This window comes from Uloborus diversus, chromosome 6 (assembly GCF_026930045.1).
Source record: "Uloborus diversus isolate 005 chromosome 6, Udiv.v.3.1, whole genome shotgun sequence".
Lineage (NCBI taxonomy): Eukaryota > Metazoa > Arthropoda > Arachnida > Araneae > Uloboridae > Uloborus > Uloborus diversus.
In genome coordinates, this window is record NC_072736.1 from 91,631,329 (window position 1) to 91,653,131 (window position 21,803).

The 21,803-nt window shown below is 33.2% G+C and overlaps 1 protein-coding gene across 1 annotated transcript in view; it reads right to left on the reverse strand.

The window, feature by feature from the left end:
• Nucleotides 1–9,220: 9,220 nt before the first annotated feature.
• LOC129224865 (uncharacterized) overlaps nucleotides 9,221–21,803 on the reverse strand; it is a 77,456-nt gene continuing 64,873 nt past the window's right edge. Inside the window, exons 16-17 of the mRNA XM_054859412.1 lie at nucleotides 21,388–21,617; nucleotides 9,221–9,621 (exon numbers count right to left, since the gene is read on the reverse strand). Of these exons, the coding sequence (XP_054715387.1) occupies nucleotides 9,436–9,621; nucleotides 21,388–21,617 (416 nt within the window). The 3' untranslated portion in view covers nucleotides 9,221–9,435. The remainder of the gene's footprint in view (nucleotides 9,622–21,387; nucleotides 21,618–21,803) is intronic.

Sequence of the window (21,803 nt, forward strand, 5' to 3'; positions counted from 1 at the left end):
AATTTTCCGGAGTTGGGGGCCTTCAACAAAGCGGGTGCACTCAACTTAAGCTTGTTTAGTTTATAGGTAAATCCGATTCTTTTTTAAATCTTTGTTTTAGTTTCCAATTTGTTGAAACAGTTGTTGATTATTTTAAGTATAAAGGCTGATTACTCATATTTTCACTCATATACTAATAGTTTCCAATTCAAAGTAGTCGTTTTCAACACATTTCAACAACCCGGTGACAGCTTTACTCTTTGTAATACAGTGTACGGTGCCCCCCCCCCCCACACATCAGAAAAGGAAAGTCGCTATTCTCTTAATTTTCACTTGTAAACTTTCCAAAAAAAGAAAAAAAAATCATGATTTTTTCTTTTTACATTTTTGAAGGTGTGTTGTTACCATGTATAAAGTCCTCCCAAGACTGGGGGGCATTGACCCCCCTCGCCCCCCATAAATCCGCCCATGTTTGCACACATGCATTTTAACCTGGAGTGCTCACAGACATATAAGATAAACACACCAGTTGTGATCAGTGCTTCAGCAGTAGCCACTTCAAGGTTAATACTTGAGAAAATAGGATTCCAGGTCTCCCAATGGATTCAAAAGTGCATCAAACATCATTTACACCTCAATAGCGAAATATTAAATACATTGTAACATTTTACCTGCATCAAATCATATTATCGACATGCAAGGTCGAGCGAAACAATTTTGTAATAGATTAACTAGGTGCATCAATTTTTAAATAAATATTTTGATTCTTTAAGAATTGAAGCTTTCAATACTGTTTTTTTGGGCACTTATCTAGTTCTTTTGTGAAACATAAATTAAACTTAATTATTAAAATTTGCCTTACCAAATTATCCTTGGGTACTTTTCGTTCGTTCATGCGCGTCAAACCATTGCAGTCGCCTAACGTCATAGTTGCTATAAACTCCAGGTCAAAATCACTAACGATTTAGCTGTTATTTACATCTACTCAACAAGATGCTGTCCATATTTAGATAAAAGTAGCCTCACAAATACTGGCCCAGTAATGCATTGCCATGAAAAGAAAAAAGAAGCCAGGAATATAATACAAACATTACAGTGCAACAAGAATAACACACAGTAAAAGAGCTGTAAAACACTATTGAAAGGATATTACATGAAGCAATTTGGCATTAAGTATAAAATAATTACCTATTGCTATTTTAATTGCCTGTTGAGCTGTAGGAGCTCTTCCTAAAAAATGTCAGTCAATGCAATAAATGTATTATCAAACAGAAAGCTACATTAATGTTGATGAAAAATACACCAAATCGAGGTCTCAAAAACAATAGATATCTTCTTTGGTGACTAAATACGGTTCATAAAAACAATCATCGGCAAACTTAGAGTCATTAATGAATTGCGACACATTTTGAGCAGTGTATTTATTTATAACCTTATAAAACAGCTAATACATGCAACGTAGTATTATTTTTTAAAGAGGAAGCAACTTGTAAGAAAATTAGATTATATTTCTTATATGTCATGTTTCTTATACGTCACAAAACTTATACTCACTTATAGATTTCCTTTCATTTTTGTTTTCTTTCCTTTTTTTGGCACTCTCGTCCGCCAAAAACATTGGTGTATTTTAATTTGTAATACACCAATTCGACATTTCCATGTTTTTAATGTGTCGAATATGAACATCACTCGTCAATTTAGCAGAATCTTACACATCAAAACGCACAAAATTCTCTTCTTCCGTAATTTGTCTCGTAAGCTTTCAAATGAGGAAAACTTCGCCCCTACTTCAATAGTCATTCCTCTATAATTACAATAATTAGATCATTAAAATACTATCCATATAGGAAAGTATGCCGAAAAAGCACGAGGCGCAGTTGTTTCTCGCTGGAATAAACAACGCGAACGTGATCGCTAAATATCGAGGACGTCTGAAACCACGCCAAGTTACTACAAAGGTTGCTAGAAAAATCGAGGAGTAGCAGACACTTCCTTTCATTTTTCGTGGTATCGATGTTAATAAAAATTTTTACAACAAAAATATATTTACAGATGATTTTAGGGCAAAATAACTTCTAGTACAGATTCTTCACATTTGCCAGGTTTTTGCCAACATCAAATAAAGATATCTCGCCAAATTTAAAGCCTTGTCTTTTAGTTTGTTTTTGTTTTCAAACAGCATGGCGTTGGCGGGCCGTTTTGATTCTTCGATATTAAAAGTATTACGAACTAAATTTATTTTAGTTCAAGATGCAAATTGTTCAACGGATTTGTGTATTGTACTACGAGGCGTTTGGGAGCATTTGGATAAGAAGTAGAATGTTATTGGAATTACAGAGATATGAGCTACCGAATTTGATGCAGAGTTATTACGTATTGCTGCGTATAATTTGTTCCGACAAGATATAGTAGGCAAACGAGGTGGTGGGGTTTTATTTTATGTTAGAGACAATTTCATTTGCATTGAATTGGTCATAAATGATAAACATACTGGTATAGATATGGTTTGGCTGGAGTTGATGAGCTATAAGGGCAAAAAACTACGCTTGGGAAACATATGTAGGCCACCTAATTCAAACCAGAGACAAAATTAACAGATGTATCCTATTATTAGTGACATGTCCAGTAAGGGATCAGTTATCATAATGGGGGATTTCAATTTTCCAAGTATTGATTGGAATAATTTTTATCCTGATAATGGCAAAGAAGAGGAATTTTTAAAAGTAATTGGTGACTGTTTCTTAGATCAAGTTGTAACTCAGTAAACTCGAGAGGAAGCGATTTTGGATCTAGTCTTTTGTGACATAGGAACAGGGTTGTCGAGAGAGAGGGGTAAGCCTATGCATTGCACAGGGGCCCGCGAAGCGGGCCTAAGATAAAGATAAATCCCCCCCCTTAAAAAAAAACTTTTTAGTTTGTAGGAAGTCTTTCTCCTAGAGTTAAGATTATTAGTTTTCAATCGAAGTGAATTCAGTGAAAGTGATCAGGCTCGAAGTGAGAAATTCTACTTGACCTTATCTTCATAACCCACTAACGATGCTTTGAACCAAAAATAAATGTTTTTTTTTTTTTTTTTTTTTTTTTTTTTGCGTGAATTTCAATACTAAAAAAAATTGCTTCTCTTTGAAAGCTAAACAGAATTTTAGTGAAATGAAAAGGGGGTAAAAAAATAAATAATAGAAGACTTATAAATATAAGCGCTTGCATTTTCAGCATTTGAAACTCAAAACATAGGCAAGCTACGCAGTTCGATGAAAAGATTTAAAATATGAGTTGATTTAGTTTTGAGTACAGTGATACAAATTGAAACTAGTTCTAGTGTTGTTTCTAGAGTAAAAACGGGGAGGGGGTGATTGGGGGGCATTTTGAAAGATGTTTCCTCATCAAAGTGCATAGAATGCCCTTACATATCTAAAAAGGGCACAGTTATGTCACCATTAATTAGAATCAGTGCTCGACTTACCTATAAGCTAAACTAGCTATAATAACTGAGGTCCCCAGCTTCTTTGGGGGCCCCAAACTCTCGAAAAAAATTGCATGATTCAATCCTAAGAAAAAGGAAAAATACTTTAAAAAATGAATTTCATTTTCATGTGCTTAAAAACCTAAAGAACTTGGGACATTTTAAACTTTTTCAAATGAGAGGAGGGGGAAAGGATGCAAAAATATGCCAAATTCAGCTCCTCACTTTCTCGTTCTGCATCAAAAATGTAAAAAAGTATGGTTATGACTTTCCTGCAACATATTGCGTGCTTGAAATACATTTTCGTGACTAGCATGTTCACATTTTGCTATTTATTTAAACCTGAATTCCGTATTTTGAAAGTTATTTTGTTATTGCCTGCTTTTATATTATTTCTACTGCATACTGTCAATCTGTTTCGCATGAGAAAAATTACTACACTACCTCTATTCCTTTTCGTTTTCTGCACTACTTGTTATTTAAAAATACAAGAAGTGCAGAATAACAGGGGTTTTCTACTAAGTTAGAATGTAAAACTATACAATCAAGTATTAAAATATCAGAGATTGAAAAGTACAAATGAACTGCTTTGAATAGCTTTAATTGTTTTAAAGACCTTGAAAATAATTTTAAAAGTTTCTGATACTGCTTGAAAAGTGCTTCAATTTTATTTCCTATCAGATGTATAAAGTATGATTTGTCCGAATGGTTAGGCTATTATTTCCACCATTTCTTTTAAAGCATATTTTAATCTTGATCGTTTTTCAGTTAATTCAGTGTTCCGTTTGTTGGCGAGTTGATAAGGGATGGTAGAAAAGTAATTATACCGAGAGTCGCTGTGATCAAGTGACAATGCGTCATCGTTTCTCCCTCATTGCTCTTCCTCTCAGTCGATTAATGTTAACGATTTGTCGAACCATGAGCAGTTTGTATTTTGTATTGTCTTGGTTTGCAAAAGAGTGTAAAGTTTAAGAAATTTTTTGTTTTCCTTTTTTCTTTCCTCATGTTTTTGTAGTACCTATATCCCATAGAAGGTCTCAAAATGCAGAATTTTTTAGTGTATTTTTCAAAAATTTTCCTGGAGGAGAAACCCCTGGACCCCCTAAAGTTGGAGATATTCTACTCTCAATCCAAAGGAGATCCCTGCATCACTCTCCTGATATCCCTCCTCCTCCAAGGAGGTAAAAAAAGACAGACAGCAGAAATGTTTTTTTTTTAATTTATTTATTTATTCATTTCTGTTAAGTACACACACACGTGTAGGAAAAGACACATCGTGAGGAAAGAAATATAAAATGGCCTGTTTTGCTATCGATATAAAGTTGTCCGAGCTACAAAAAGAGTTACCCAAGGGGTCAGCGCCATACCCGAAATTGCAAATCAATTTTAAATATTTATGTGAAAACGGAGCCCAGAAAGAGGAGGTTAAAAATTAAGTAAAAAGTTAGGGGCCCTGAAGAAAGTTGCACAGAGGCCCATAAATCCTATCGACTGCCCTGTATAGGAAATTTTGTTCAGGGGTTGTGTGTAGGGGATCATATTTGAGATAGTGATCATAACAGCATTAGGTTCCACATTAAATTTGAAGTGTACAAAGATGATAAGTTCAGGTTTGTGCCCAATTTCAGAAACACTGGTTTTGTTGCACTGAGACAGAGCTTGAAAGAGGTTTTTTTTTTTCTTTTTGTCAGGATTGGAAAATAGCGACGTAGATCAGCAGTGGACGGAATTTAAGGAAAAACTTGTTAAAATGGTTGGAAATTATGTTCCATTTCGGAGAAAAGGTGTTAGTAGCGAAATTTGGCCCATATGGTTCTCGAGGAAGATTAAAGAAGCTCTAAATTATAAGCAAGCGGCTTTTTGTCAGTTTAAGGAAACTGGTCAGAGTTCAGAGAGGCTCCAGTATGGTAAGAAGAGGCGAAATTTTAAGTATTTTGTACGGGTTCAGAAAAGGGAATTGGAGCAAAGGCAAGCAGATGACATTGATGGAAACCCTAAAAGGTTTTTTGCTTACGCTAATTCTGGGAAAGCTCGAAACTGTCGAATAGAGCCATTATTTGATGAGTATGGAAATTTAATCCAAAATGATAGGGATATTGCAAATGTTCTAAATAACTTTTTTTCCCAGTGTGTTTAATGATAACTGTATCTCAACAAATGACACTAACAAGACACAAGCTATTATACAGCTTGAAGACTTTGTATTTTCCAGGGAGGAGGTTCTATTTCATTTGAAAAAGATTAAAGCAAGAGAAGATGAATTAGTTTTAATAAATTAAGAAACTTATATTTTTTAAGATAATGCAAATATGCTAAAAAGTTTTTCTTTATTGAAATCAATGCAGCTGTCCTATTAGGGGCATAAATATACAAGGCAGACAACTAAGTTTTTCTAAAACTACATGGAGAAAAAATGCAAGTAGCTCTTTTTTATTTATCATTATTTTTCAGTCTTTTGCATTTCAAAATATAGTCTAAAAAGCATATTTCAACCAAAACTTCAACTACTACCTAATTTGTTTAATTATTTAAGATTTATTGAAACAGATTATGTACAATATTGAAGCGATTCATAGTGTGTATAAATTTTAACGCTAGAATATTTAAAAGACAAGAGAAAAAAATAAATAAAATAAAGAAGTCCAAGAAAGCTTAGAGTAGGCATAAAATTGTGCTTATATGTGCACACTTTCTGCACCCCCCGATAGTCGATGCAGTCAGAGCAAGAAAAGAAAATACATAAAATTATGAAAACAGGGAATATCCATGTAGGGGAGAGTGATAATGAATGAGCCACTAACAAAATATGAAAAAGTAATCTCATAAAATTAATTTAGATGCCACTAATTGATAGATCTATTTGTTAGATTTAAATTAATGCAATTTCAGATGTTTGAGAAAAGCCATTTTTTCCACTAGAGTATGATAGTCACAAATCTGATTGAAAAGTATTTTTTCCCTTTTCAGTGAAATAAATACTAGCTAAAAAATATCAATTATTTCACTGCCGGTATATGTATTAGTAAGTCTTTCCATATCTGTAAACTAATTTTAAGATGTATTTTGATGCTATTTGAATTTCATGTATTAAAAATACCTGAATATAATTTTAGAAAAATAAGTGGGGCTGAATGGGTCACTATATCATGGTCATGGATGGGCCACCAAAAAAGGATTTTTCTTTCTTTTTTTTTCTGATTTTATCTTTAATATGAAACATAACTGGCTGTCATACATTTAGATTACTGTCTTGTTAGAATGGGTTTATAGTAATATCTAAAATTTGCACATTTTAACCCTAAGAAAGATTAGCTATTAAATTCTATAAAATGCTTAAAATGAACTGTCCAGTTATTGACCCCACCTGCCAGTATTTCACTATTTGAATTTGATATGAGTGATTCCATCCAGTATTTAATAGAGTAGAATTGTTAAGGCCCATAGTGTAATATGCTGTCAAAACCAGGGCGCTGCGATTGCCACCAAATGCTAATCATAAAGTGAAGTGCTTATGCAACATTAATATTTACATATGAAGAGTTCGAAACTATAGTAGTTCAAATCAAAGGAATCTCAAATTCACGTCCGCTCATCCCATTGGCTTCAGATGGCAATGAATTACATGCACTTACCCCGAGTCATTTCTTAATAGGAAGACCAATAAATCCATCATTGAGCAAGATCTTTTAGACATAAATGACAACAGGTTTAGTAGATGGCAGAGAGTTAAAGGTAACACAATACGTGTGGAAAAGGTGGGAAAATGACTACCTCAATACACTTCAACAGAGGTGCAAGTGGATGTTTGATAAATCAAACATCAAACTAGGAGCTATTGTACTAATCAAGGAGGACAATTTACCTGCCTGTAAATGGTTACTAGGTAAAATTGAGAAAGTATATCCTGTCCCTGATGGCAAAATTAGAGTAGTAGGAGAGTATACTTCAAGTGGAGTACACAAAAGATCAATTTCTAAAATATGTATTTTGCCAGAAAGTGTTTCTTAAAATTTTATTGTGTTTAGTTGTGATTTGCATATTTGTGTTTCATGTGTTTTTATTGTGTAATCTGTGTTTTAATTTTTGAATTAATTGAATGTTTTCTTAAAACATGTCAAGGCGGCTGGTATGTTAAGGCCCATTGTGTAATATGCTGTCAAAACGAGGGCACCTCGATTGCCACCAAATGCTAATCATAAAGTAAAGTGCTTATGCAACATTAATATATGTGGGAGTGTGCCTTCTGTAGTGTTCGAGTGTGGGAGTCTGCAAGAGATGTCCAATCTCCAAGAGAATAAAGAGTTTTTTTTAAGTGTTACAGTCCACTTTGTGAATATTTGAGTTTTATGTGTTTAATGTGAAGGTCGAAGAAACAAGAATAGTGTGCTTTTACTTTCTTGATTTTATAGTTTTTTTTTAATGTCCTATTGTTTGCTTTTGTAGTCTGGTTAAATCAAACATTAAAAAAATATTTCTCTATTTGAAAATCTAGGTAATAATTCTTATTTATTATTAACTCATTGTCAATGATAATATTGAATTTTACCATTGAATTTTAAGGCAGTAATATTGAATTTTAGAAGTAATTAAAGTCTTAATTATTAAAAAAAATTAAAAGTAAATGCAGCAAAATTGATAAACATTTTTTGCTTGTGTTTTTATTTATTCATTAGAATTTTTGAAAAGATTAATTCCGCATGTTTTCATTAAATTCATTTAGTGGCCCACTCAGCCCCATGGGTGGGGATGAATGGCCAAATTTCTATGTTCTTATTTTCTATTATCATTCATTATAGACATATTTTAATCCAAGTTTTATGACTTTTTTATGTAACCAAATAAGTAAAGTAACTAAGGAGCAATTTTGAGCTAAAAAAAGTATTTGAAAAATTACAAAAATTAAAGACCAATAATTGGCCCATTCATTACCACTCTCCCCTAACTCAATGCTCTTAGAAAAAAAATATATAAAAAGGCGAATTTTCACTTTTCTTATAACTTTTTTTATCTCAATATAATAAAAGAAGTCTCATGTATGAATGGTGGAAGAATCAATAAACATTAATGTTTATGACGATCCTCATTATTAAAATATGTTTGAAAGAGTATTTTCATACTTAGCCTTTTAATTATTATTTTTATTTATTCATTTATTTTTGATGATAGTGCAAAAAAGTTCCTTCCCAATTGCTGTGACCTCATGCCAGGATTTCGATTCGATATTGAGGAATCAAACCGAATTTGCTACAATGCTTCTTCTTTTTTTGCTATGTGGAATTTTTTTTATTCACTGTATCTATTTCACATTGCATATTTTAATTAAAATAATGAGGAGTTTTTTTTTTAGTTTTTTTTTTCTTTCAAATGCTACTTTTTGCACACTACAGGGAACAAAGAGAGAGCTAATTTTGACCTATTTAATTAAGAGAATAAAGCGCACAGTATTTTGAATGGTCTTCGTTTGGATTAGTAAATGGGCGCGGAGGTTAAAATAAATAGAGAGGGATAAAATAAAAAAACTAGAGATGGATCATGTAAGTAGATAGCCACCAAAGGCGGCAATTTTGGAGTTAAAAGGTGAATGACACAAAACGCAACTGAAAATAGGTATAGAAAATACGATAAATATAGATTTTGATTAATTAATACTGCTGCCAAATTTATTTAAACAGCCGCCGTAGGCGGTGATCTTGGCGAAAAAACGGGGGGGGGGGGGGGCGTATGGATTTTTTTATTCAATGGACTTCCTTTAAGTTCTTAGCACGGGCATCGCCATGCGGGTACAGCTAGTATATACATAAAAATGACATCAATGCAGAAAGATTGAGCATACTAAATTTCGTAATTAAAGATCAGTACTATTTTTACAATTATAAATAAAATTTTTATTCAAATGATTATATATTAGAACCTAAATGCTGGTAGTATATTGAGTAAATGTAATGCTTTCATAAATTACAGTATAATTAATGATGCATCTGTTTTTTACATTATTATATACATTTATGTACAGCTTTCAGTTGTTCTGCATATTTAGCTTCATCTGTAGATAAATGTTTATCACTTTGAATGTCCCACCTATGAGACAATAATGAAGAAAAATTCACTTCAGTTAACCCCAACACAGGTAGATGACTCAATAAAGCTTCCCAGGGAAGAATGTTTTGTTCCAAAACAAGCTATCAAGAAAGAAAAACAGATCTCCCATGATTATGTTTGCATTACAAATGAACTATGAGATTCAATACATCAGTTAAGTACATTTTATGGTAATAAAGAAAAAATTACAATTTTTACAAATGGGAACTTATAACTTGTGAAATCAGAGGCTCATTTTAACTTGTAAATTATGTAGGGTTGGAAATTTTCTGCCGAGACGGTTAAAACCACTGGTAAAAACTAGTTAAAGTCGGCATTGCAAAAACCACTTTCTGCCGCATTTGCGGCAGAAACTGGTAAAAACTCACAAAATGACAAAAAAATTAATTATTGACACACAATAGAAAATGCATAGAAAAAATAATTAGTAATTAACTAAAGTACGCTTTAATTATAAAAGAGCTAGCAGGCAATGCATTAAGGAACAAGCAAGGTTCGAGAAATTTTCATCTATTGTATATTTTTTTCAAGTTGACCACCATGTAGTAACTGGGGCCCCAAAGCAGAATACTTAACAATGTTCTGCAATGTAAAATCGTTTGACCAAAGTTGTTCTGCAAGTACTTCAAGCATTGTATACTACTCAAGCAACAAACATAATCTTTTCCACAAATCGGGAGCCGTAAATCAACATCGTTTCATACAGTAGTTTTTTTTTTTTTTTTCAATTTTTAAAACTTACTGTTGCTATGCATTTCTGTGGAACCTAAACCGATTGAGATTCTCCAAAAATATTTTATATGGTTTCAAACAACGTTGGGGGGAATATGGGAGGGGGGGAGAGAAAGGAAAGAAGATAAATAACGGAGCACGAGTTTGCGAAAAAACGCTGCTCTTGCAAAGAGGGTAATCTGTTCGCAAATTAACCTGCGATACTGAGGTCTTAAAATGTTGATATCTTGGACAATCTAAGGCGGGGGGGGGAGTTACTCACGGGGTTACAGTATAAAATATCGAAAAATTGAATTGAAAATATTTTTGAAGCTAGGAGTGGTTCGATATTTCTCCTCTGCAAACCCTTAAAAATTTAAAAGTCAAAAAGTTTTAGGCTGTCTTTAATGATGTAAAAGTCGGGAGGGGGAGGTTTTAAAAAAAATCGAAGACTGGAGACTAAAAAACACTAATTTAGGCAATCTTTGGTGACTTTATGAGCGATGGTTTTGGTGTTCTAACATGAAAATGTTTTGTAGCTGATGTATTAAAAACTATTTGAGGCTATACGTAAATGACTTAAGTTAAAGGGCATTTGCGACCCTCTTCCGAAAAGTGTTTGTAATTGAAGTCTTAAAACTTTTATGCTGTCTTTGGCAATGTCAAGAGGGAGGGAGGGGGCTCTCTTTAGGCGAAATTCTGAAACTGGAATCTTAAAAGCGCAACTTTAGACCATCTTGGGGTTCGGGGTTCTCCTTTCCCAAAAAATATTCAAAGCTGAAGTACTCAGTTTTAGGTAATCTTTAGAAGACTTAAGAAGAGGGAATTCGAAGGCTTTCTCTCAATACGTTTTAGAATTTAAATTCTTAAATCTTTGGTGATGAAAAGGGGAAACCGCAAATTTAAGTAAAATTTAGTGAACTTAGAGGAAAGAGTTCGGGGGGGGGGGGTCTCCCCCCGAAGTACTGAAATGCTATTTTGGCTATTTTTAAGTGAGTTAAAAGTTAGGGAATTCAGGGGTCTTTCTCGAAACGTTTTCGAAATTGAAATCCTAAAACTTTGGGTTGTCATTGGCGATGTGTAGAAGGGAGTTGCTCTCTCAATAGAAAAATTAATCTTAAACAAAAACTTACACTGCATTTAGTAAACACAATAAGAGGGTGGGTATTCCGCACCCCCAGCCCGAAATATTTTCGTTTCTGAAATTTTTAGAGCTTTGTTTTGGGCTATCTTTGAATGACTTAAGGGGGAAAGACGTAGGAAGATTCTTTCAAAAAGTTTCCAAAATTAAACTATTAAAATTTTTAGGCGGTCATAAATCATGTTTATAGGTAAGAGGGGTACTATTCCTACAAAACAATTTGGAAACTGAAGCCTTAAAAATTGAAATTTGGGACATTTGTGGTGAATTCAGAGGAAGGGTTTCGGGAGTTCTCTTCCGAAAATTCTTTGATGCTGAAATATTTAAAGCGCAACTTTAGACTATATTTGAGTGCCTGCAGAGGGATGTGATTTGGGAACCCTACCTGGGGTTAGGATTCAGTTCCCCTATTTCTTTTTTTAATTAATGAATGTTGGAAAGGATACCTTGTTTAAAAAATATATCTACTACACTGAAGCGATTTTTTATTGCTAATTTCACCACCTGCTATCTTATAAAATAATTCTTTTTCAAATGAAGACTGTGTGGGGGAATGGTGACAGTTCATTATCATTAGTCGGCCTTCCCCTTCCCCCACCTTTCCTTCTTTTCTAGTTTGTTGGCGCTACCTTGGGTAGACTTTCCGATCAGAACTGATTTATGTTGCAAAAGTGAAAATCTTATGTCCTAAGCGATTTTATTGCTACAATAAAAATGTTTACGATCGGCAAAAAACTAATGGTGGGGTGCTGCAAACGCTTTTACCCCTTACATTATCCAACATCATCTAAAATTGCGTTTTTGAAACTTCAATTTCGAAATGTTACAGAAGGTGGGTTCCTGAACTCCATCCCTTCAATAGTGCATTCAAAAAGCATACAAATACAAATACAAAAGTGACGACCAGCAACAGGCTCTGGGCCCAGCTAGACTGGTCCTAGTAAATTTACAATCCCCAGTGAAGATCAATGGCCCTCTTAAAACTGTCTACTCCTTTGCTCATTACCACCTCTTCCGGTAAGCTGTTATGAAATTTAAATTACAATTTCGTTTTTAAATCTTCAATTTCAGGAAAAGCCTATAGTGTCCCCCCCCCCCCTTTCTCTAATATTTTTTGAAGGTTGCCCAATATTGTGATTTTGGGACTATCAGTTTGAAATAATTGATGTTAGAGTCCCTGAACCCCTCCTTTCCCTGAACTTTACCAAAATGGCCTACCATAGCGTTTTTTGGACTTCAATTTGAAAAAATTTCTGGGGGAGACCCCCCAGACCCCTCCCCCCTTTTTTTATTGCCGGATTTTAGATTTTTTGGAGTTGTGATGTCAAATCACTTAAATATTACAATTTTTAAGGCTTAAAATTTAAATAAAACAGATTCCAAAGCTGGCATTGTTAAAATCACAACATTTATACATACAAATTTTTCCTTAAGCCGGCATGCGGGTGGGGGGGGGGGGGGCTGAAAATATTTTCCATCTTGAACACATCACCAACTTGCACCCATGATGGCATGAAATAGCAATTAAAATGATGTTATTAAATAAATAAATAAATTACTGAAATAATAAATTAAATAAATTACTAAAATAATAAATAAAATGAGTCGAGTTAAGGTAGCATATAATGAAACACTTCAAACCATTCTAAATAATTGAAATATTTTCTAGACGCAAAAGGATTGATATGTTGGAAGATGTTTGTAGAAAATCTGCAGAAATTTCACAGAAATCTAGAATTTCTGCAGAAAATTTGTCTGAGTTTTCCTCTCACATTTGAACAGAATTGTTGTTCTGCAACTCAGACATCTGTTCTGCAACATACGCTGCAAAATTAGTAGTATTCTGCTTTGGGGAACTGGGGTAGTGGTAAAAATTTGACTGGAAAAATAAGTTTCGAGAAATGGGGCCAATTTGTTTTGCAAAGCTGTGAGATTAGGTACAAAATCTAGGTTAATATTGGCAAGTAAAATTCTGGCACTTTCTTCTTGAAGCACATGATAATTTCTATCACAAGCAATTGAGATGAAGCATATAAGCGAGCAAATTACAATCAGTTATACAAATACAAATACAAAAGTGACGACCAGCAACAGGCTCTGGGCCCAGTTAGACTGGTCCTAGTCAATTTACAATCCCCAGTGAAGATCAATGATGCCTGTTTAATTCTGTATGCCATTCCTCTTTCCTAAGCACCCATATTATTTTTCGTCCTTTGTTAGATTGAAAAGTTCCCTTTCCGAATTAAATCAAGGGCACTAGCAAAGTATTTTATTTTTTTAAATGTTGAAATGCAGTTTATTTTTTTAGTTTACTTAAACGAATATCATTTAGTAATTACTTGAGCAATTAAAGATGCTTTAAGTTTTGCCGGTTATAACCAGTTTCTGCCATTGGCAATGGTCAGAGTGGTGATTTCAAAAATTTTAGGACACAATTTCAATAAGATTTTAAGACATTTTTAGGACAACAAATAACAAGTTTTTATTAACTTAAATGCAATTTATAAGCTTGATTTTCACAGCAGATTATAAAACGTTTCAAGTTTAATCTTGAAAATTATAATGGAACGCATTCAATCTTTTATTCTGTATGACCAATATGAAGTAAAACTATATACTACATACTAGTAGGATAAATGTATGTCCAATTACTTCTTTACTTGCTTTGTTGTTGTTGAAAAAATATTCTTAATAAGGAAGGATTTTAAGTAGGGCACAAGTCTGAAATTTATCATGTACTTAACTTATATCGGATAATTTGATACTTTTTGATATCTCAGAAGAATTGTTTTTTACGGCAACTAAAACTAATATAATCTCTCGAATCATTTACACCACTTGAATTTGGAACAAAAGCTTCATCATAACCAATTCGTTTTCTGTAGAAGAGCGATTCTCGAAAAAATGTCCCGTTTTATTTTAGTCAAGTAACTATTAATTAAATATAGGATTAACTGTTATCAGGGTTTCCAATCCCGCTCCAAATTCAGTACTGTGTTATTTCGGGATTATAAGGAGTCAATCCCGTGGGATTCCGGAATCCTGCTGGATTGACTTTATTCTTCTAAGAATCAAATTTTTGCGTTGAAAAGAAAAAAGTTATGCATTTTAGGCAGGACTGCTTTTATTACTTGAATTAATAGTCTTCTTAAATTCCGCACAGCAGTTGTAAAGCACTACAAAATCAGATCCTAATTAGCAATTATCGTTTGTTAAGCAAAAGTGTGCCGCTCATGCGGGATGGTAAAGGATTTTTGCTCTAAAAAAGAATGCACTTGATGGAAACACGTGCTGTGGCTCCACTGCAATTGGTTTTACTAAAATTAAATATTTGTGGACATTTAGAAAAAGATTCGCATTAACTTCATCACCTTCTGAAATAGATTCCCCCCCCCCCCCCCTCAAGAACTGCAAATTCCGGACAAACACGATGCTTCTTGGATGTGTGTTTTGCTGTATCCAATTTAATTTGCATTGATAATTTAACTTGCTGCTTCATTAACGTTGGTCATTGTATCAGTAAATTTCATTCCTTACAGCAAGGGGTGAATACTGCTTGATTTCACCATTTCAAAAAGTCATAGTCTCAATAAAAGTGTTTGTATAATTTCACTAATTTTAACTCTCACTCTAAAGAGGAATTCAAAAACATGAGCAGCTTAACTTACTGCACTGTCATGCGAGTCAAACTGTGTTTCATACAACTTTCTGTCGCCCCTTTTAAAGTCGTGCCCTTTTGAGTACACTATTAAAGCTTACAGAAGTGCTCCAACATTGCATTCAGGCTATTCCAGTGGGTTTTGGAATATGTAATACACTTTCTCTATTTTTTTTTTCCAAAGTGTAATTTACTGGATTTTAAATTTTAGTGTTGGTTTTCGTAAATGCTTAGTTTTATGCATTTTCTCAATTGCTGAATGTATGAAAACAGAAACCTCGAATGAGAAGACTAATTCATTCTCAGAAAAATATGCTCTATTTTTATTGTGTTCTTAAATGGCAAGTCCATCATTGGTCATAAAAGACACACAGTTTTTCTTGCTCTTCTTGCAGATATACGAAGAAGAATATTCAAACTTCAGATATGCCTGTGAAAATAGTCGTTTTATGAGCGGCAAAAGCTGGAAAATGCTGGAATGGAAAAAAAGTTGCGGGATTGGGAATCCCGCTGGATTGAGAGCAAAATCCCGCGGGATCAATCCCACTAAATATCTCGCGGGATTTGGGATCGGGATTGGAAACCCTAAATGTTATGCTTTGATATTATATTAAAGCTTGTATTATTCCCAAACAGCATTAGTTTTTGAAGGCTTTGGTTAGCTGGAAAAAATAAAAAACTTAGTGTTACGCACGGGACATTTTTTCGAGAATCGCCCAGAAGACAAAGTACATGGAATTTAAGATTCAGCATGATTTTTCAAGCTTCTTGTCAACCTCTTATGTCTCGCCACGTTAGCATGAGACATTACCTGTAAAAATCCTTGATTACCAATCTTGGAAAGATAATGCACAAATAGAACAAAATTCTTTCAATTCATCCTTTTCTGCATGGTACCGTATGCTGATTTTGCATTTATTTCTGTCTGCTTTTTCCAACCACAAGGAAGAGAATTTATTTTCCTTGGCATTTTAATAAAACAATTAACTACTCACTTTTTTAAAGCAAAAAGTTAGTGACTAAATTTAAAAACTACATATGTGAGCAAGAAATAATCCAACTTCACTAAACAAAAACATAAAGCAAACCGAGTATTTGTACTGGAAGAACAAGCTAATGCTCAGACTACAACTTGGTATATACATAAATATTACTTCCCACCTGGTGACAACTCATTTCAATTTTGCTCAATTTTGTTCATTTCAATTTTGCTGCTGATTCAATTTTTTTCAATTGTTTATATTACGGTTCTTATTTTATTGAGCATCTGTTTTGGTTAACTGCACCGCCCCCCCTTCTTCAGAAAAAAACATAGGTTTTTCTCCCTTTGTTTTAAAAAAAAAAATACCTTATGGTCTACAAAGTTTATCTTGTTCTGAAATACAGGCATATCATCATGAAGAGTTTTATTTTTAGGTTGAATTTCATTTTTCTGCGCAAGTAAGGAATAAAATATGAAAATTTTAGGAATTTTAGGACAAAACTCAAAATTTTAGGACAAAATTTAAAATTTTAAGGATTTTTAGGACAATTCCTACCTTTGCACTGGCACGGCAAAAACTAGTTTCTGTGGGTAGGAAGCCAACCCTGAAGTTATGCGATGTCTTCATTTAGTTTTAGAAAATGTTTTGAGGACCTCCTTTTAAAAAATCTATGCCCTGTCTGGTCAGTGGTGTAGTCTTCGAAAAAAGATGGTGAAATACTTACAGATGTAAACATAACAGTTATCGATTAGGAAAAACGTAGAAAAAAAAGTGAGTGGATGCTTTAGTTAAAGTGGGGGAAGCAATCATTAGTATTCCCCTTATATCAGCGATTCTCAACCGGTGGACCAACGGAACAGCATCAGTCTGCAAAAAAATTTAACTGGTCCCCAGATATTTTTGTTCGTCCATGTTAAAAAGTGTTCCTTACTCAAAAAAGGAACCACCATAATAATAAAAAATATATAGGACATTTCTTACGTGAATTTTGTGATTGATTTAAGTACTTCCCTATGATTTTTCAATGATGTTTATTACTTCTGTATATTTATTACAATTATTTATCTTATTTTTAACATTTAAATATTTTTTGTAATAGTTCTTTAACGCCCAGTTTTATTTATGCATTTTATTAATTAATTTATTGTTATTATTATTATAATTTGTGAAAAAAGAAAAAAAACCTCAGTTTGCAAAAGTTTTTAATAAGTATTTAACGGTCCTCGGATTGAAAGTTTTTTTGCAAGGAAAAACCTCAACAGTTCGAAAACAAATTTGGCATGTTTTTAAAAGTCTGCAAATGCAAGTTTTTTTTTTTTTTTGGAAAAAGAAAAGATGAAAAGGGAAAAAATATCAGCGGTCCAAAAATTTTTTTTAAAACTCTTGCTGGTCTATGGGTCAAAAAAGGTTGAGAAACGCTGACCTAGATACACTACTGCTCTCAGCAAACTTAAATACAATCAAAGTTTTATAACAACATATCCGGAACCAAATTTGGATTTTAAGACCCGTCTTTCATTTAAACACCTTCATTTTGATAGTTAAAATAGGAAATAAATTTATAAGCAATTGGTAGCTTTAAAGTAATATGACAAACTTTTTTTTGCGTATTTATGTCTAAGAGTTCTTTAATAAGGTCCCCTATATACTATTTTTAAAACGGTATTAGAAAATTCATGTATAGAGTTATTGGCAAAATTGCTTGGTTTTTCTGAAATAAGTTACATGCATCGAAATGATATACAGTAGAGTGCATCGGAAAAAAAACTTTTTTTTTTGGAAATTCAAAACATCAACTCCTACAGACCCACCCATATATACTACAAAAATGTTTCTGCAAATAAAAAAATTTTCAGATATGCTGCATGCTGCACAAAGCCTTAATTTAATAATTTTCTCCAAAAAAAAAGTCATTTTTTTTCAATTATGTTTCTTTTAAATTACTGGTTTTTTTTTGTTTTTTTTTCAAGTTGACTACTGTAGTCGAACATTATTGTTAAAAAATGTTGCTTTTGTGCAACATTTAGGGCTCCTGCATAGTACTCAAAAATAAGTTTTTCAGAAAGTTAAGAGTTAAATTTTTCATCATGAACAAATTAATTAGTAGGAGGAATGAAAAATGTTTCTGACGCTTTATCATGGTTCTTGTGTAAAATGACCTCCTGAATCGTCCATCAGCCACCACATATTACTAGTTTTACAAATTGTTTTGCGGCTATACTGATGTGGAAAGGTAAAGGACAGTATCAGCAAAGTTTTCACTTTTTTGCATTTTTATCATCCATTGTACTTCAGTTTTATTGTAAAAACTTGCTTGTTTGGATTCTGCTGAAAATAAAACACGAAAAAAAAGCCAAATTTTAACATTTCTCTATTGTTAGTATGGACTCGAAAAATGTTTTTCAAATATCTCGATAACTCATTGCTGCAGATCTTACCATCTTTTTACACTTCTTACCAGTGGCGGCTCGTGCCTTATTTTAGTGGGTGGGCTCGCTGTATAAAGTTTTCGCAATAATATTTATACAGATACAATGGAGAGGACTGCAGTTAGTAATGCTGAACAATATAAGATAGTCCTTATTGCAGTTGTTTCATTTCGAACTTCTCTTCTACTTCAAAGTTGAAATTGTTTTAGAATAATATCCACTTGAGCACTTTTTTATAATTTCAAGGTAAACAACCTAAATTTAAAGACAAGACACCCACCCCATGCAGTTAGTAACAAACAACACACAGCATTAATTAAACTACTACATTACAACACTCTCGTTTTAGCATGCTTCCTTACATAAAATTACGAAATTGGTAACTATTTTTTTCTAGAAGAACTGTTTCCTCAATCGCTAGTATATTCTTCATGTATCGAAATTAGAATTAACTTCGATGTTTATTATGTGAAACTACATCACAATACCTAGGGGTCACATCACATTCATAACATTTTTTAAAACATTTCAATAAAATATGTAATTCTTTGGAATCTTTGTATGCGCTTACTTATTAACCAAGAATAATTTTTCATGCCCTTTAAAAAAAATCAAAACATTGAAGAATATTTCAATTTTTTAAAAAATTAAATTTTGAGATCTTGAATTCAAATTATGGTTTTCATTATCGCGAATTACCATACGAGGAGTTTCTTTTTTCTATTAATGGCTTTTATCGCAACCATAGTTTGAATTCATGACGTCAAAATTCAAATGAATGCCTGGGGCTGGATGCTGGATACTATTTTCGCGTAGAAAGGATTGTGTAAAGACCTGAAGGTTGTTAATAAATAATTCGATTCCGAGGCACATGGATGCCTGCATTACTGTCAGCCCTGCTTAATTGGGTAAAATCTCTCGGAACCAAATTTATAGATGTAATGTTAAAGATCCCCCCCCCCCCCCCCCATAGATGTAATGTTAGAGATCCCCGCTTATTCCGAATAATTTCTTCGGATAATTGAATAATAGTGATCAGCTTTCACATATTTTTTGCTGAAAAAAATTTTTTGAATATGTTAAAAATAAATTAAATAAAGAGCAATTATTGACGTAAAAACTTAAAATAGCATCTTTCGGCAAACAACGGGCGGGAAAAACAACATTCATTTTTCATCAAAGCATTTCCACTATTCTATCTAGTTTCTTTTATAGTTACCAATGCCATTACCAACAGACAGTCGATAAATAAATTAAAAAAACACAATAAAATATTAACATTGCAGAAAGTAAGAAATTGATAATTATTAATTACGTAAAACGCGGTAATTGAAGTTAGAAAAGTATTCTCAAAATACCCTGAGAATGGAATCCACTATTATGGACTTTCTCCAAAATATGAACTGAAAAAAGGTGTTGAAACAAAGATTTAATACCTCAAGTTGTAAGTTGCATATTTATAATTTTCATACGTACTTGTATTATATATACTTAGTTATTATACTAATTTGTTTATTACTACTTAGCTTATTTAAAAAGCTTTTTAATCAAAAACTTTTTTTTCTATTAGATATTGATTTATTATTACGTTTTAAGCAAAAGTTGTCAACCAGGAAAGATAAATAAAATTTTCCCACTTAATCGAATATTTCTTGGAGCCGATGGTATTCGTTTAAGCGGGGTCAACAGTATAAGAATAGAAAAATAAAATCAAAGACATATGTCATTCAACGGTCAAGTGAAAACAATAAGCAATTGATGATTGCTCAAAAACAGTTTGAAATCGAGAAAAGGCGCTCCTAGTGTGAGTGACCTAAAGCCAATAACTTTTTAAATAATTAAACTAGAGCGTTGAAACTCTCTTCATAAAGTTTGAAACAATCTGAAGTTTTAAAATAAACAATAATAATAATAAAAAAATCGAATAGTTTGGTCATTTTTGAGGTTATGTGGCCCAGGCCTTTAAGGACTTAAAGCGATGTACCGGATCAAATTGAAATAATTTAGGTTTGTTCCGCCTTAGAGTACTTACTTTAGCCAATTATCAGAACAAAAAAGAAAATTGAATAGATCTCGCCCAATTGAAGTTTTTTTGTAAAAGTTTCGGACCAATTCAGAACTTTTCACACTCAAAACAAACTCTTCATTCAGAAATTCCAATCATATTGGTTCCAAACAGAAAAATAAATAAATTAAAATATGCATGCGGTAGAATCGGGAGAGACCCATAAAATGGTAAATGCCAGTTCCAGATATTAACACCCGTTTAAGAGTAAAGACAAATACAAAAGAAGGACGGTGGAAAACGATAAGAGCACTTTCTTTCATTGGTGGGCTAGCCATTTTTTGCCCTTTTTCGTTTCGTACAAGCGACGTGTGTCAAATCCTTCCCCACCTGCTATTGCTCTTCTGCTGCTTCTGGAAGCTATTTTTCGGAGGGCTAGGGAGCTGGAGCCCATGCGGAAGGAATCGGGGTGGTGTGAACTTGCCGTTTTGGTGTCTTGTTGAATCGTCGTGATTGGTTAGGAGCGGAGGTGTGGCAGGGGTAGTCTTGGGGCAAACCAGTCGAAGCCCCAAGAATCATTCTCAGAGCTTGCAATCGCAAACGCTAACAGATGGAAAACTTTTCACATTTTAGAAGCGATATGCAGAGTGTTAGAGATTTAAAATGTGTTTCATGTCCCCAATTCGTTGTTTGTTTGTTGTTTTTTAAAAAATTTTCAGCGAAATACTAAACGTTATTTTTACATCATCTATTTAGTTGTGTACAATTTTTCCGGGTGGGCCTAGCCCACCCAGCCCATAGTGACGAGCTGCCCCTGCTTCTTACGGCAGTATAAATTTTGTGGAATGCGGTCAATTACAGTAAATTGAATTAAAATACAGATCTATTTTTTAATGTGTATGCTAAAAACAAACCTTACTTTATTAAATGTACTTTCGCCAATAGTATCAAATTTCTTCAAAGGATCAAAATTAAAGTCTGTTGAAGGAGCCAGTTTAATCTTTAGGTTAAAATTTTCTTTTTCAGAATATGCAGGATTGTTGAAAGCAAAAGTACTCCAAGCTTTGTCTTCCAGCTTATTCATTAAACTCTGTTCTGATTCAAAAGATTCACCTTGACTGTTTTTTTCTAAATGGTGTTCATTCACATCTAAAAGAAAGAAATCTCATTCACTCTAATGACAATGACAAACAAGCAAAGCATATTAGATCTTGGATCATTCATGATTACTCTCAACACCCAAACCATAACAGTTAAGAGAAGTCTGTCGCAGGATCGAACTGGGTCCCGCAAGAGGCCTCTAAAGAGCTCAAAAAAGAAAAAAAAAGTGCAAAA